The sequence below is a fragment of the Tachysurus vachellii genome, chromosome 9 (genome assembly GCF_030014155.1).
Source record: "Tachysurus vachellii isolate PV-2020 chromosome 9, HZAU_Pvac_v1, whole genome shotgun sequence".
Classification (NCBI taxonomy): domain Eukaryota; kingdom Metazoa; phylum Chordata; class Actinopteri; order Siluriformes; family Bagridae; genus Tachysurus; species Tachysurus vachellii.
In genome coordinates, this window is record NC_083468.1 from 686,765 (window position 1) to 704,264 (window position 17,500).

General features: G+C 42.9%; 2 protein-coding genes across 8 annotated transcripts in view; one reads left to right on the forward strand and one right to left on the reverse strand.

Annotated features, from left to right (window-relative positions):
• c2cd5 (C2 calcium dependent domain containing 5) overlaps positions 1 to 13,804 on the reverse strand; it is a 30,559-nt gene extending 16,755 nt beyond the window's left edge. For 5 of the 7 annotated variants that reach the window (XM_060878789.1, XM_060878788.1, XM_060878790.1 and 2 more), the window contains exons 1-10: positions 13,590 to 13,804; positions 10,433 to 10,542; positions 9,292 to 9,378; positions 8,722 to 8,893; positions 8,391 to 8,486; positions 8,149 to 8,304; positions 7,818 to 8,028; positions 4,415 to 4,569; positions 735 to 823; positions 183 to 291 (exon numbers count right to left, since the gene is read on the reverse strand). In XM_060878789.1, coding sequence (XP_060734772.1) covers positions 183 to 291; positions 735 to 823; positions 4,415 to 4,569; positions 7,818 to 8,028; positions 8,149 to 8,304; positions 8,391 to 8,486; positions 8,722 to 8,893; positions 9,292 to 9,378; positions 10,433 to 10,522 — 1,165 coding nt within the window. In that variant the 5' untranslated portion in view covers positions 10,523 to 10,542; positions 13,590 to 13,804. Of the gene's footprint in view, positions 1 to 182; positions 292 to 734; positions 824 to 1,870; positions 2,045 to 4,414; positions 4,570 to 5,431; positions 5,614 to 7,817; positions 8,029 to 8,148; positions 8,305 to 8,390; positions 8,487 to 8,721; positions 8,894 to 9,291; positions 9,379 to 10,432; positions 10,543 to 13,589 lie in introns of those variants that run through there. The other 2 variants (XM_060878793.1, XM_060878792.1) reach the window with 2 other exon arrangements.
• tnni1c (troponin I, skeletal, slow c) overlaps positions 10,521 to 17,500 on the forward strand; it is a 10,968-nt gene continuing 3,988 nt past the window's right edge. The window contains exon 1 of the mRNA XM_060878589.1: positions 10,521 to 10,700. Coding sequence (XP_060734572.1) covers positions 10,521 to 10,700 — 180 coding nt within the window. The remainder of the gene's footprint in view (positions 10,701 to 17,500) is intronic.

Below are 17,500 nucleotides of genomic sequence, written 5' to 3' on the forward strand. Positions count from 1 at the left end.
TGTGTCTAGGTGCACTGTGTACAGGTGTGTGTCTAGGTGAACTGTGTACAGGTGTCTAGGTGCACTGTGTACAGGTGTGTGTCTAGGTGCACTGCATGTGTGTCATCATGTTGTGTGTGTGAGCTGCATATAAGTATGTAATATAATTGCATGCGAGTTTGTGTGTCATGGAGTTTTCTTACCAGGGTTGTGGATTCGATCCAGAAGCTTGACCGACCGTGCGCTCACCACTCCTCCCACATGCAGCAGAAAGCCAGCAGGAAAACTGGTCAGTGTAAAGAAGGGGAACTCCTGTGAATCACACACACACACACACACACACAGATAGACACAGACACACACACACAGACACAGACACACAGACACAGACACAGACACACAGACACACACACACAGACACACACACAGACACACACACAGACACACACACAGACACACACACAGACACACACACAGACACACACACAGACACAGACACACAGACACAGACACACAGACACAGACACACAGACACAGACAGACACAGACACACAGACACACACACACAGACACACAGACACACACACACACACACACAGACACACAGACACACACACACACACACACAGACACACAGACACACACACACACACACACACGCACGCACACACTAATTTCATTCCCTTCCACACATCTTAAACAGTTTAGTTTTGTAGAACAATAATATGACACTGTATCTGAGCATCCGTACATACCCTCTGTTCCAAAGCCGACTGCGTCTGTTGTCTCAGAAGTGCTTTAAGAGGTGCCACCTCCTTCCCGGCGCTGCCCCCACTGCCCATTCCTGTACAGGAAGAAGAACCAGAAACCAGGTGACTTCCATCACACCTAAAGGTCTTTATACTTAATTATACAGTGATACATACGTGAGACATACATGATACACTGAGCATCGGATCTCCATACAGCTTTTTTTTTATATTTGCTCAACACCAAATTTCTTTGTAGAAACGGATTTTGAATATTCGGGGTTTTTATGATTCAACACCAAGATGTGTGTTTGCTAAAATAACCAACAAAAAGCCCATCTGGAACATTCCTGTATTCAGGTACTGATAGGTTTCAGTTTACACTTTAATCATGACTGCATTTCAATACTGTTTTCATCACGGTCGCCTCGCCTCGCCTCGCCTCGTCTCATCTTGTCTCGCCTCGTCTCGAAGCCATCTTAATCATTCCAAAGTAACTGACACTGTTCTGAACACACTGGATGTATAAATCAGGCTTTTCCACACTATTGATTAAATGACACTTTGCTCTGTTGTATTGACTTTAATTTCTAAGGAAACCTAAAAATCATCTGGTATCTTTTAGCACGAGCTTTTTTACCAAATATACTGTAGACAGAAGATTGACAGCGTTTCTACTGACCAAAGCCTCTAAGTCAGATGCAATGTTGTGTTTCGATCAAAGAGAAAAGTTGAGAATAGGATTGAAATGCGAGGCTTGTGTGTGAAGTGACTCTGTTTGTTGAGGTTAGTTCACATTCATGCAGAACTGCACATCAGAATCAGAGCTGTGTGGAACCTGATCTTCTCTCAGAGGGTTACGCAATCACGTGCGAGTGAGCGCTTGTTAATTAAAACAAATGCTTTTAAATGAAACACCACAACAATCACCACAACAATCACCACAACAATCACCACAACAATCACCACAACAATCACCACAACAATCACGCTCAATTCACATCCGCTGACTAATGATGGTTAACTTCGATAACTTTGTTCCTGTAAACAGCGATCGTTTTCTGTTACAGGACTGATTACGTCCAGCCGTGTTACATGCGTTCTGTGGAGTCGAAGTCCAACGAGAAGTGGGTTTGTCCTACCGGAGGCTGCCAGTAGCAGGTCCTCACTGAATGACACGCTCTTTCTCAGCATGGCTGTGTCTGATTGGCTCACATGGAGAGGGGGAGGAGTTGTACTCCTTAGGGCTTTGGTTGTGGGAAAGGGTGAAGATTTACACTGAAGGATAGGAGAACTGGGAGACAGACAAATCCTCGCTGAGAGAAACGAAGAACAGGAGAGAGGAGAGGAGAGGAGAGGAGAGGAGAGAGGTGGAGAGAAGAGAAGAGAAGAGAAGAGAAGAGAAGAGAAGAGAAGAGAAGAGAAGAGAAGAGAAGAGAGGGGGACAAAAGGTGGAGAGAAGAGAGGTGGAGAGACAAGAAGATAAGGGAAGAGAGGGGGAAAGAGGTGGAGAGAAGAAAGGTGGAGAGAAGAGAGGTGGAGAGAAGAGAAGAGAAGAGAAGAGAAGAGAAGAGAAGAGAAGAGAGGGGTACAAAAGGTGGAGAGAAGAGAGGTGGAGAGACAAGAAGATAAGGGAAGAGTGGGGGAAAGAGGTGGAGAGAAGAAAGGTGGAGAGAAGAGAAGAGAAGAGAAGAGAAGAGAAGAGAGGGGGAAAAAAGGTGGAGAGAAGTGAGGTGGAAAGAAGAAAGGTGGAGAGAAGAAAGGTGGAGAGACAAGAAGAGAAGAGAAGAGAGGGGGAAAGAGGTGGAGAGAAGAAAGGTGGAGAGAAGAGAGGTGGAGAGAAGAGAAGAGAAGAGAAGAGAAGAGAGGGGGACAAAAGGTGGAGAGAAGAGAGGTGGAGAGACAAGAAGATAAGGGAAGAGAGGGGGAAAGAGGTGGAGAGAAGAAAGGTGGAGAGAAGAGAAGAGAGGGGGAAAAAAGGTGGAGAGAAGTGAGGTGGAAAGAAGAAAGGTGGAGAGAAGAAAGGTGGAGAGACAAGAAGAGAAGAGAAGAGAGGGGGAAAGAGGTGGAGAGAAGAGAAGAGGAGAGAAGAGAAGAGAAGAGAAGAGAAGAAAGGGGGGAAAAAAGGTGGAGAGAAGAGAAGAGGAGAGGAGAGGAGAGAGGTGAATAGAGGTGGAGAGAAGAGGAGAGGAGAGAAAAGATGAGAGAAGTGGAGAAGAGAGGTGGAGAGAAGAGAGGTGGAGAGAAGAGAGGTGGAGAAGGAATTAAGAGATCAATGAAAATGATGCAAAAATGAGGTAGAAATTAATTATGAAATCACAGAAAGGAGAAAAACAAAGACTGAAGATGAAGATGAAAACTTCATTAGTTTAATTTCCTAAAATGAAGTTTGGAGACTTTGAAAAGCTACAAAATCTGTGACATCTGATAATAATAATAATAATAATAATAATAATAATAATAATAATAATAATAATAATAATAACAACAACAACAACAACAAATGAAATTAGATTTAGGGCTGAAATTCCCTCCAAACTCAATAACAGTAACAGGTGTTTCTCAGTCGTCCTGTTGGATCAAAAGTACTATTTATCCTAATATTTATGTATTAATGTAATTTTATAGACTCTCTCTCACACACACACACACACACACACACACACACACACACAAAAGAATCAGCATAATATGACAATGTAATAACTGAACACAAACTTGTTTAACAATAAAAACACAAAACAGAGTAAAGCAGGAGAAGCAACGCTACCACTCGCTCTCTGTGAAACGGCTGCAGCGCCTTTAGCTACATCTTCTTTATCTCTAGTGCTTTGATCTCTAAAACCTAATAACCTAACCTCAAGCATTCTGATCACCCCTACAGTGACCTGATCTCCACCACACTGCCCTACAGTGGCCTGATCTCCACCACACTGCCCTACAGTGACCTGATCTCCACCACACTGCCCTACAGTGACCTGATCTCCACCACACTGCCCTACAGTGACCTGATCTCCACCACACTGCCCTACAGTGGCCTGATCTCCACCACCCTGCCCTACAGTGGCCTGATCTCCACCACCGTGCTGCCCTACAGTGGCCTGATCTCCACCGTGCTGCCCTACAGTGGCCTGATCTCCACCGTGCTGCCCTACAGTGGCCTGATCTCCACCGTGCTGCCCTACAGTGGCCTGATCTCCACCACCCTGCCCTACAGTGGCCTGATCTCCACCACCCTGCCCTACAGTGGCCTGATCTCCACCACCCTGCCCTACAGTGGCCTGATCTCCACCACCCTGCCCTACAGTGGCCTGATCTCCACCACCCTGCCCTACAGTGGCCTGATCTCCACCACCCTGCCCTACAGTGGCCTGATCTCCACCACCCTGCCCTACAGTGGCCTGATCTCCACCACCCTGCCCTACAGTGGCCTGATCTCCACCACCCTGCCCTACAGTGGCCTGATCTCCACCACCCTGCCCTACAGTGGCCTGATCTCCATCGTGGTGGTCTTTGATAGTTGATAGGTCTAATCTCTAATAGCTGATCTCTGATGGACTGTTCCATAGACAGACCTGTTCATATACAGTCTGATACGTTGCATGTTCTGTTGGCTGATCTGATCTGCTGCAGTTCTGTAGAGAGTGTGAAGTAGTGGGCTGATCCCTGGGTACGAGTGGTCTTACCGGTTTTGGGGGTGAGGCTCAGCTCAGTGTCAGAGGAGGAGGACTGGCGACTGTAGGACTTGGAAGGGGAGAAGGAAGAGAAGGTTTGGGCTCTCAGTGGGGTGGGGGGTCCTGAGCACAACGGGACACCAGGGGCCTCCTCCCCAAAACCCGCCCTGTCAGAGCAAGGAGGAACAGACTCAATCTCACACACACCACGTCTGCACAGAGGGAGTGTGAGCGTCTGCGTGTGTGTGTGTGTGTGTGTGTGTGTGTGTGTGTGTGTGTAAGGGTTGGAAAAGAGGAACAACAAGGTGCATTTCCACAGCAGGAACCTTTTTTGGAACTGGATCCTAAATTTTTTGGGCTTGTTTAGTTCCTGCTGTACATTTCTGTAGCTCAGGATCTATTAGGACAGATGCTGAAACACTACACAGATGACTAAACGTTTCACACTTAAAATCAAGAGTGTGCTTAATTTTACAGCACAGTGTTTCACATTTATATAAATGTTAGTTCCTCAGAAGGTTCCTTGATGGAAGCAGGAAAAAACAAAGGGAGGAAAAGGGAGGGGGGGGGTTGAGAGCTGGGTGTCTAGCAAATAAACGAATGAAACGGATGCACAGACACGGAAAACAAACAATTGAAAAGAAAAAAAAAAAAGCATGACAAACATGACACTGCAAAAAAAGGTAATGAGATGAGAAAAAGCATTTGTTTCAGCTAACCAAAGCACAACGCTCAGCTAACTAAAGCATGACCCTCTTTTATCATAGCTCACGTTAGCTTCCTGAGAAATCTAACACCTTCTGCTGACTACCAAACCAATCAGGGGCACGCTGCTAACCACCTGACTAGCTACACCGTGTGACTGTGAGCTGAACGCAGCCCTCGGCCCTCGCTGACATGGAGGAGACGAGCCATAGAGGCAGAACAGGTTGCTTTGGCAGCTGAAGAGAGGCTTGATGATGTCACAGCCATCTGGTGCGATCCAATGGGAAAGCAGGGGATTGAGGGGGTCACACCGGGGTCACCTGCCTACACTGCCTGGCTGTGGGACCCTCTGAGCTCCTGTGTCTGTGTTTCATACCGGCGAAGAGCAGCGTCGGCACGGAAACGGAGAAGCCCTGAGAGAGACGGCTGCTCGCACCGTGAACTGGACTGCTGTGAGTGGAGCGACATCCAAGAGCAGAAGGAGCAGCCTGCGGAGAGCTACACACACACGTTTCATACAGAACACACACACACACACACGTGTTTCATACACAACACACACACACAACATGCTGGGCACATACGTGTACACACACACAGACACACACACACACACGTGTTTCATACACAACACACACACACACAACATGCTGGGCACATACGTGTACACACACACACACGTGTTTCATACACAACACACACACACAACATGCTGGGCACATACGTGTACACACACACACACACACACACACGTTTCATACACAACACACACACACAACATGCTGGGCACATACGTGTACACACACACACACACACACACACACACACGTTTCATACACAACACACACACACAACATGCTGGGCACATACGTGTACACACACATAGACACACAAAACACACACACATACTAACAGCAGCACAAACAAACAGACTGATTTATGTAAGACAACCTGCAGATAAGAGGAGTTTACATGAAGACATTTTATATGCTGTGTTAGGGTTTAGTATAAATGAGGAGAAGCTGTGTAAAAAATGCTGACAACAGAAACACACAATAAACTACATGACAAAAGAAATCACGCTACCTTTAAACCTTACAACACTGATGTTAAGTCCTCTAAGGGGGGGGGGGGGTGTTCTGACTTTGTAATGCATTTGAATATGCAAACATCTTTTTTTTTGTTTTCTTGTTTTCTTGTTATAGAACTGCAGATTGTCTACACACACACACACACACACACACACACACACACACACACACACACACCCACAACGACAACAAACACACCAGCAAGCAGAAACCAAAAAGGTAAGCCACACAGAAACATACAAAATTAAACAAGTGTGAGTGCACAGATAAAACAACACTAACACAAAAATGCCACAAACACACAAAAATGCTGCAACATAAAGCAGGAACTGGAGAACGTCCTGAAAATGACTGAATGCAAGCAGGCAGATGCAGGATGGTGACGGGAAAACAGACCGATCGAGAGAGAGAGAGAGAGAGAGAGAGAGAGAGAGAGAGAGAGAGAGAGAGGGAGAGAGAGAGAGATAGAGAGAGAGAGAAAGATAGAGAGGGAGCATGCGGGAAAATGATAAGGTTCAGTGTGTGGCCTATTTGTGTACTGAGAAAGTATTCATAAAACAAACACTCTCTCACTCACTCACACTCACACACTCACACACTCACACACTCACACACTCACACACTCACACACTCACACACTCACACACAGAGCTCCTGCACATCCCTTCGTAACTAATGCAACGATGTTATAGAACGTATATAAAGATATATAAAGTATATAAACATATTTGATAAACAATAGTGTGTAAGGAAGAATAAAATATTAAGATTGGTGGAAACACAGATAGCTGCTCGTCGTGTGTATATAGCCGTGTGTATTGCAGTGTGTATAGCCGTGTGTATAGCCGTGTGTATTGCAGTGTGTATAGCCGTGTGTATAGCCGTGTGTATAGCCGTGTGTATAGCCGTGTGTATTGCCGTGTGTATAGCCGTGTGTATAGCCGTGTGTATAGCCGTGTGTATTGCAGTGTGTATTGCAGTGTGTATTGCAGTGTGTATAGCAGTGTGTATAGCCGTGTGTATTGCAGTGTGTATTGCAGTGTGTATTGCAGTGTGTATTGCAGTGTGTATTGCAGTGTGTATTGCAGTGTGTATTGCAGTGTGTATTGCAGTGTGTATTGCGGTGTGTATTGCAGTGTGTATTGCAGTGTGTATTGCAGTGTGTATAGCCGTGTGTATTGCAGTGTGTATTGCAGTGTGTATTGCAGTGTGTATAGCTGTGTGTATTGCAGTGTGTATAGCTGTGTGTATAGCTGTGTGTATAGCTGTGTGTATAGCTGTGTGTATAGCTGTGTGTATAGCTGTGTGTATTGCAGTGTGTATAGCCGTGTGTATAGCCGTGTGTATAGCCGTGTGTATAGCCGTGTGTATAGCCGTGTGTATAGATGTGTGTATAGATGTGTGTATTGCAGTGTGTATTGCAGTGTGTATAGCCGTGTGTATAGCCGTGTGTATAGCCGTGTGTATAGCCGTGTGTATAGATGTGTGTATAGATGTGTGTATAGATGTGTGTATAGATGTGTGTATTGCAGTGTGTATATGACGTAAGGTGTGAACTGAGAGGATACTAGTGCACTAGTGCAGGAGCTCTGTGTGTATTTTCACACAACATAACTCACTCTTTTATATCCTTTGATGGAGACGAGTTAGATGGGTTTGTGGCTCCTGCAGGACCGTGTATGCTGCTGATCTTCTCGAGTGTGCAGGCCGTACCGATGGCTCGCACAACCAGACCAGATTCTCCTTCCAGGTCAAAACACTGCAGATAACCAACCACGGTGTTCCCTCCCATCTCCAGGACCTTCAGTCCAATTTTCCTCTGAAGCTCACCTGCACAGAGAACACACACACACACACACACACACGCACACACGCACACCCCTCAGACTGTTTTCTGAAAATGGCTTGCAATATAAACACACACTCAGGCTACAGTGTGAGTGTTTGTACCTGACATGAGGGAGATGAGACGCTGACGAGCCTCGTTAGACGCTCGCGGGGTTCGGATGCGGTCGATCCACTGGTACTCCGGGTCCTCGTTGACCACCAGCTCCTCCACAAAACCGTGGACCATCACAGCACGGTAACATCGTGGGATGGATGTAGCTGAGTGAAGGAGCGAAGAAACCAGCGTTAAAGCAGAAGATCAAGTGAGCAGAGGATCAGATGAGCAGAACCATATAAATACTCACTACAGAAGAACTTGACTCCACAGGAAGACTGTCTGAAACGGTTCAGGTCGTTAAAGAGGTCGACTTTAACCAGCACGTTGATCTCTCCTCTTATACCTAAACACACACAGTTACATTTGTTAAATACAAAAATAAAATTTAATTTATTAAAAAGTTCAATCGAATTTTGTGTCACATCAAGTGTTTCATATACACGTGACATGTTAGAGTCACATTCTGAACGGCTTCATCATTAATGTTCAGTTGTTCTGATGCTCTGTGTTCAGTTGTTCTGATGCTCTGTGTTCAGTTGTTCTGATGCTCTGTGTGATTCCTCAGCACTGTGACAAACCGTGAATGGTGTCGTAGATGGGAAACCAGCCGGAGATGACGGTGGCAGCTTCACTGCAGAGCAGAGGGTCAATGTCGATGTACACCTTCCCTATGGCATCGTTAGCACTGTAGGTGTCATGATCCAGAACTGTAATCTGTAACGGTTCATCCTGCAGATCCTCATCATCCACCTACACACACACACACACACACACACACACACACACACACAGAAACACACACACACACAGAGACACAGAAACACACACACAGAGACACAGAAACACACACACACACAGAAACACACACACACACAGAAACACACACACACACAGAAACACACACACACACAGAAACACACACACACACAGAAACACACACACACACACACAGAAACACACACACACACACACAGAAACACACACACACAGAAACACACACACACAGAAACACACACACACAGAAACACACACACACAGAAACACACACACACACATACACACACGCCATTGGCCACACACAGAATCCTGAATGTTAAGTTGACCATAATTGCGATTTAATTATAAATAAATAAAAACATAAACCTCACCTCAAATTTAAACCACTCAGAATTCCACTGCGGATTTAGTGACTTCGGATACACGTCGGTTTTAAAAGTCGTGTTTCCAAACTTCACCTGCAGACGATAATGAGGTCAGAGACATTTAGTGTTTTTATGCCTAAAAATATAAACAGTTAAACAGAGACACGGCTGTGCCTCATTCACAAACACACCATGTATGAATATTCACAATATGCAAATTAGAGATGTTCTAAACAGAATTAGCTACTTCACTGCTGTGTGTTGGATTACGACATCGAAGTCAATTAACACGCTCATTTTCTCTCTGTCAAAATACATCGTTACTATGACAACCACTTCTCTCCAACATCGCCGGTCACCTGAATGCAGCGTCCGCAGCTACGTTTCCTGGTTCTGAGTTATTCTGTGATCGTTTGCGTATCGGAGTTTATATAATGAGCTGACGTGTAGCTCCGCCTTCGGATCGTTCTTTTGAAGGATAAAACCTTTACTCACTCACTCATCTTCTACCACTTATCCGAACTACCTCGGGTCACGGGGAGCCTGTGCCTATCTCAGGCGTCATCGGGCATCAAGGCAGGATACACCCTGGACGGAGTGCCAACCCATCACAGGGCACACACACACACACACTCTCATTCACTCACGCAATCACACACTACGGACAATTTTTCCAGAGATGCCAATCAACCTACCATGCATGTCTTTGGACCGGGGGAGGAAACCGGAGTACCCGGAGGAAACCCCCGAGGCACGGGGAGAACATGCAAACTCCACACACACAAGGTGGAGGTGGGAATCGAACCCCCAACCCTGGAGGTGTGAGGCGAACGTGCTAAACACTAAGACACCGTGCCCTCCGATAAAACCTTTAATGGATGTTAAATGTGTTAATGTTCCTTCTGCTCTGAAATCTAGTCTAACATCTTAATGGTCTGTTATCGAACAGAAGTTATGTTTGTGTTTTATGTGAAGAAAAATCACTTAAAAAAACTATGCATTGTGCTTTTATACCTTCTCATATAAAAGACTTTCTACGTTCAGCTTCCTTCATAAATTAGGTCATTAACGGCATCATGGAAAGTCAAATATAAAATGTGACTTGAGATATAAACCCCATAAATCTTTATGTTAAGGCTTTTCTCACCTCCACGAAAGCGTCAGTGAGGTCACTGGCCCGGTCCATGACAGGCAGGTGTCGACCCGCCACGATCTTCGCCTTCAGCTTCCCAGGCATGGTGCAGATTCAGACCAAACCTGAACAACACAAACTTGTGTCAGCTTTATCAGGACTGTCAGATGATGTGGAGATGCTGGAGACGGGTGAGGAGGAGCACGTCATCACCTCAGGTGCTTCTGACAGGTACTTATTCAAACTACAGGCTCTTTTCATGTGTCACAACAACTGGCTTTATGTTCACGAGTCATCGTTCAGGTAAAAAACAGCAATAATGTAGAATGTTCAGTTATTCATAAAGCAACCAGAGTTATAGGTGTGAAAATGAACTGTAATGTCTGTAGAAATCATTCTGTTTGGAATAAATAACATAATAATAATCAAAACAACATCTTTATGATCGCTCATAATAAACCACAATTATCTGAACCTTTATTAGCTGGAACTGTTAGTTAGATCCTTCACAATGTACACAGTGCACACCTGGTGTATACACATGATGTACACACTTGGTGTACACAATGCACACTTGGTGTACACACTTGGTGTACACAATGCACACTTGGTGTATACACCTGGTGTACACAATGCACACTTGGTGTACACACTTGGTGTACACAATGCACACTTGGTGTACACACTTGGTGTACACAATGCACACTTGGTGTACACACTTGGTGTACACAATGCACACTTGGTGTACACGCTTGATGTACACAATGCACACTTGGTGTACACACTTGGTGTACACAATGCACACTTGGTGTACACGCTTGGTGTACACAATGCACACTTGGTGTACACGCTTGGTGTACACAATGCACACTTGGTGTATACACTTGGTGTACACAATGCATATTTGGTGTATACACTTGGTGTACACAATGCACACTTGGTGTATACACTTGGTGTACACAATGCACACTTGGTGTATACACTTGGTGTACACAATGCACACTTGGTGTATACACTTGGTGTACACAATGCACACTTGGTGTATACACTTGGTGTACACAATGCACACTTGGTGTATACTATTGGTGTACACAATGCACACTTGGTGTATACGCTTGGTGTACACAATGCACACTTGGTGTACACACTTGGTGTACACAATGCACACTTGGTGTACACGCTTGGTGTACACAATGCACACTTGGTGTACACTCTTGGTGTACACAATGCACACTTGGTGTATACACTTGGTGTACACAATGCACACTTGGTGTATACACTTGGTGTACACAATGCACACTTGCTGTATACACTTTGTGTACACAATGCACACTTGGTGTATACACTTGATGTACACAATGCACACTTGGTGTACACAATGCACACTTGGTGTATACACTTGGTGTACACAATGCACACTTGGTGTATACACTTGGTGTACACAATGCACACTTGGTGTATACACTTGGTGTACACAATGCACACTTGGTGTATACACTTGGTGTACACAATGCACACTTGGTGTATACACTTGGTGTACACAATGCACACTTGGTGTATACACTTGGTGTACACAATGCACACTTGGTGTATACACTTGGTGTACACAATGCACACTTGGTGTATACACTTGGTGTACACAATGCACACTTGGTGTATACACTTGGTGTACACAATGCACACTTGGTGTATACACTTGGTGTACACAATGCACATTTGGTGTATACACTTGGTGTACACAATGCACACTTGGTGTATACACTTGATGTACACAATGCACACTTGGTGTATACACTTGGTGTACACAATGCACACTTGGTGTATACACTTGGTGTACACAATGCACACTTGGTGTATACACTTGGTGTACACAATGCACACTTGGTGTATACACTTGGTGTACACAATGCACACTTGGTGTATACACTTGGTGTACACAATGCACACTTGCTGTATACACTTTGTGTACACAATGCACACTTGCTGTATACACTTTGTGTACACAATGCACACTTGGTGTATACACTTGATGTACACAATGCACACTTGGCGTACACAATGCACACTTGGTGTATACACTTGGTGTACACAATGCACACTTGGTGTATACACTTGGTGTACACAATGCACACTTGCTGTATACACTTTGTGTACACAATGCACACTTGGTGTATACACTTGGTGTACACAATGCACACTTGGTGTATACACTTGGTGTACACAATGCACACTTGCTGTATACACTTTGTGTACACAATGCACACTTGGTGTATACACTTGATGTACACAATGCACACTTGGCGTACACAATGCACACTTGGTGTATACACTTGGTGTACACAATGCACACTTGCTGTATACACTTTGTGTACACAATGCACACTTGGTGTATACACTTGGTGTACACAATGCACACTTGGTGTATACACTTGATGTACACAATGCACACTTGGTGTACACAATGCATATTTGGTGTATACACCTGGTGTACACAATGCACACTTGGTGTATACACTTGGTGTACACAATGCACACTTGGTGTATACACTTGGTGTACACAATGCACACTTGGTGTATACACTTGGTGTACACAATGCACACTTGGTGTATACACTTGGTGTACACAATGCACACTTGGTGTATACACTTGGTGTACACAATGCACACTTGGTGTATACACTTGGTGTACACAATGCACACTTGGTGTATACACTTGGTGTACACAATGCACACTTGGTGTATACACTTGGTGTACACAATGCACACTTGGTGTATACACTTGGTGTACACAATGCACACTTGGTGTATACACTTGGTGTACACAATGCACACTTGGTGTACACAATGCACACTTGGTGTACACTTGGTGTACTCGATGCACTCTTGATGTACACACTTGATGTACACACTTGATGTACACACTTGATGTACACTTGTTAGGCATTTAGGACGAACCGTGTTAGCTAACACAACATCACGCTAACAACATCCTTATAAACACATAACTCTAATGTAGAGTGTTTGATGTTCCTGAATAAAACACACAGTTTATTACTGACCTGAGATCAGTGTTTATATTAAACAGTAAACACACATTATTACATTTACATTATTACTGACCTGAGGTCAGTGTTTATATGAAACACTTTATTACATTTACATTATTACTCACCTGAGCTCAGTGTTTATATTAAACACACTTTAATCTGACGCTCCATCTGCACGACGTCCCTTTAGCGCCCATAACACGGATATTAACGTTGTTACAACAGTGATCAGTATAACGGGTCTGAGATCAGACGATATCCGATGTGTTTAAGATCAGACGTTAATGTTTTAGTGACGCGGTTTAAACACTCAGTGCTAAAGGCTTCCTCTCAACCACACGCTGGTTGCCACTGTGCACAAAATCCCTCCTGTCTCTCACAGAAGACAGGATTAAACAGTATTATAGGAGAAAAACGCTATTATTATATTTTATCTGTAATAAAAACACGTGCAGGGACTAAAACACACGACAGTTAGGGTTAGGGACTCATTTCCTCTAATAACACTTTCATATGTTTTTATTCCTCTTAAATCACGGCGAATTTCTATATTTATGTTTATAATGTTCATTAAGTTTGTGCCATATTATATATAATAAACTGAACAAATATTTCGCTATCAACATGTTTAATTGGTTAAAAAGTCTAAGGTTAATTCTGCACGGTTCATTTTAAGACTCAGGCTTCACCTTTAACACAAAAAAGCTTTCACTTGGCAACCCGAGACTCCTGCTGTGAAGTTCTTCCGGGTCTCAGACGAAGGTCAAGATAGCAGGTCAAATGCAGCGAGACTTTTATTATACAAAGCTTTATATTATTTTAATAAATCTCCAAATTGTTCAGATAAACAAACAGGAGCATAATAATAATAATAATAATAATAATAATAATAATAATAATAATAATAATAATAATAATAATAATAATAATAATAATAATAACAATAATAACAATAATAATAACAAAAATAATAATAATAATAATATACTAATAACAAAAATAATAATAATAATAACAATAATAATAATAATATAATAAAACAGTAATAATAACAATAATAATATAATAATAACAACAGTAATAATAATAATAATAATAATAACAATAATAACAATAATAATATAATACTAACAAAAATAATAATAATAATAATAATAATAATAATAATAATAACAATAATAATATAATACTAATAACAACAACGATAATAATAACAATAACAATAACAATAACAATAACAATAATAATAATAATAATAATAATAACAATAACAATAATAATAATAATAATAATCAGCTTATTTGATTCTTTTTTTAGAATTTAATTAGATTTTTTTGCATCTTAAATTGAGTATTTTTTTGTTTTTATTAGATATTTATTGGCCATTTTAATCAGATTCTTTTATTTGATTTATTATTATTGTTGTTGTTGTTATTATTATTATTATTATTTCTTTATTACATGATAGATTTGAGTGGTATGAAGTGTTCTATTGTGTTGAAGTCTTGCAGTAAATCTGTGTATTCGGTGCTCTGATGTAGTTTAAATCAGTGTGAGTGTAAAAGACAGAGGGGCTTTTATTCATCACTACTGTAATGTGATTAGTGTGTGTAGAATAACTTAGAAGCTGAACATTTATCTCCTCTGTTTCATCTGCAGTTTATTTAATATAAACCTCTCTGCTGTGACCCTGTACATTATATATCACCTGTAGTGTGTGAACTATATAATGTATATAAGCTATTGTACAGATGTGTGCTGTGTGTATGATTATAACTGTATATAAAGTGTCAGGATGTCAGTAATCTCTGTGGATGAACTTTTATTTTCACAAACATCTCACAGGATCTCAGATATAAAGTGTGAGACTTAACTACTAACACCCTGAACATCAGCCCCACATCGTCCATCCTATAATAATATTCTATTATTACATTGTTGGATGACCTCAGCTACACACACACACACACACACACACATATACACACACACAAACACACAAACACACACAAACACACACTCTAATTGTCTATTACAGTCTCGGGTGTCCTTTGGTGGAAATGCACTAATACTGGCACACTGACACTCAGAGATATTTTCATCTGTGTGTGTATGTGTGTGTGTGTGTGTGTGTATGTGTGTGTGTGTGTGTGTGTGTGTGTGTGTGTGTGTGTGACAGACAACCACAGTGGTGCATAGTTTGGGGAACACACATGCCTCAGCTCTGACAGTGGAAAGGTTGCTGAATAAATAGGTTTAGTGTAGAGACAGAAACGAGGCAATGTTTCCTCTCACTCACGCACACACACACACACACACACACACACACACACACACACACACCAAAAAACTAATGCTCTAATAATAATTTACTCAAATGTTTAGTTATTTACATGAACTACAAATTTCTAGCATATTATTTATTTACTTATTTGTTTGTTTGTTAAATAATTACAGTTTTTTTCGTTTGTACTCTGTGAGTTCTCAGGTGATGTATTTGTTGTAGTCACACACATACATTCAGGTGTTTCCTGAATCCCTTGAAGTATCTTTACACATTTACACAAAGACTTTATCTTTAATATGCAAACAGGAACCTTTAACTGTTGTGAAAAGGAAAACTCAACCCTTTCAGTGTTCTCACACTCCTGGTCTCTAGAGTAACTTTTTCCCTAAACAGTGTACAAAAACACTGTGTGTGTGTTTGTGTGTGTACATTTGTGTGCATGCTAGTGCATGCGTGTGCGTCTGCACGTGTGTTGTGTGTGTGCGTTTGTGTGTGTTGTGTGTGTGCGTTTGTGTGTGTGTGCATGTGTGTGCATTTGTGCTTGTGTGTGTGTGCATGTGTGTGTTGTGTATGTGCGTTTTTGTGTGTGTTGTGTGTGTGCGTTTGTGTGTCTGTGTGTGTGCGTGCATGTGTGTGTTCATGTGTGTGTGTCTGTGCTTGTGTGCATGTGTGTGTGTGCGTCTGTGCGTGTGCATGTGTGTGTGTTTCTGTGCGTGTGTGTGTGTATGTGTGTGTGCGTCTGTGCGTGTGTGCATGTGTGTGTGTGCACGTGTGTGCGTCTGTGCGTGTGTGTGCATGTGTGTGTGCTTCTGTGCGTGTGTGCATGTGTGTGTGCACGTGTGTGCGTCTGTGTGCATGTGTGTGTGTCTGTGCATGTGTGACATGTGTGCGTCTGTGCGTATGTGTGCATGTGTGTGCTTCCGTGCGTGCATGTGCATGTGTGCATCTGTGCGTGTGTGTCTTTGTGCGTGTGCATGTGCGTGTGCATGTGTGTGTGCATGTGTGTGTGTGTTCATGTGTGTGTGCTTGTGTGTGCATGTGTGTGTGCGTGCATGTGCGTGTGCATGTGTGTGTGTGCTTGTGTGTGCATGTGTGTGCGTGCATGTGTGTGTGTGCGTGAGGTGTGTGTGTGCGTGTGTGTGCGTACATGTGTGTGTGTGTGTGTGCGTGTGTGTACGTGTGTGTGTGCACGTGTGTGCACTCTGGACCCTTCACATCCAGCACACACACTCTGGACCCCTCACATCCAGCACACACACTCTGGACCCCTCACATCCAGCACACACACTCTTCGAGCTGTTGCCATCTGGTCGACGCTACAGAGCCCTGAGCACCAGAACGACCAGACATAGGAACAGTTTCTTCCCTCAGGCAATCCATCTGATGAACACTTACTGTAACACACACAGAACAAACTCTAGTCTTACATTATTTACACACACTTACTTATTTATATTTCAATTTGCACATTTATCCACTGTACATACAACTGCCTTTATTATATATGTTCATGTCTTATCAATGCCATTCTGTTTACACTGTGGAGCTTCTGTACTAGAACAAATTCCTCGTATGTGAAAACATCCTTGGCAATAAAGACAAAGACAGTTTCTGATTCTGATTCTGATTCTGATGTGTGTGTGTGTGTGTGTGTGTGTGTGTGTGTGAGTGCGTGTGTGTGTATGTGTGTGTGTGTCTGTGTGTGTGTGCGCGTGCGTGCGTGTGTGTGTGCGTGTGTGTATGTGGGTG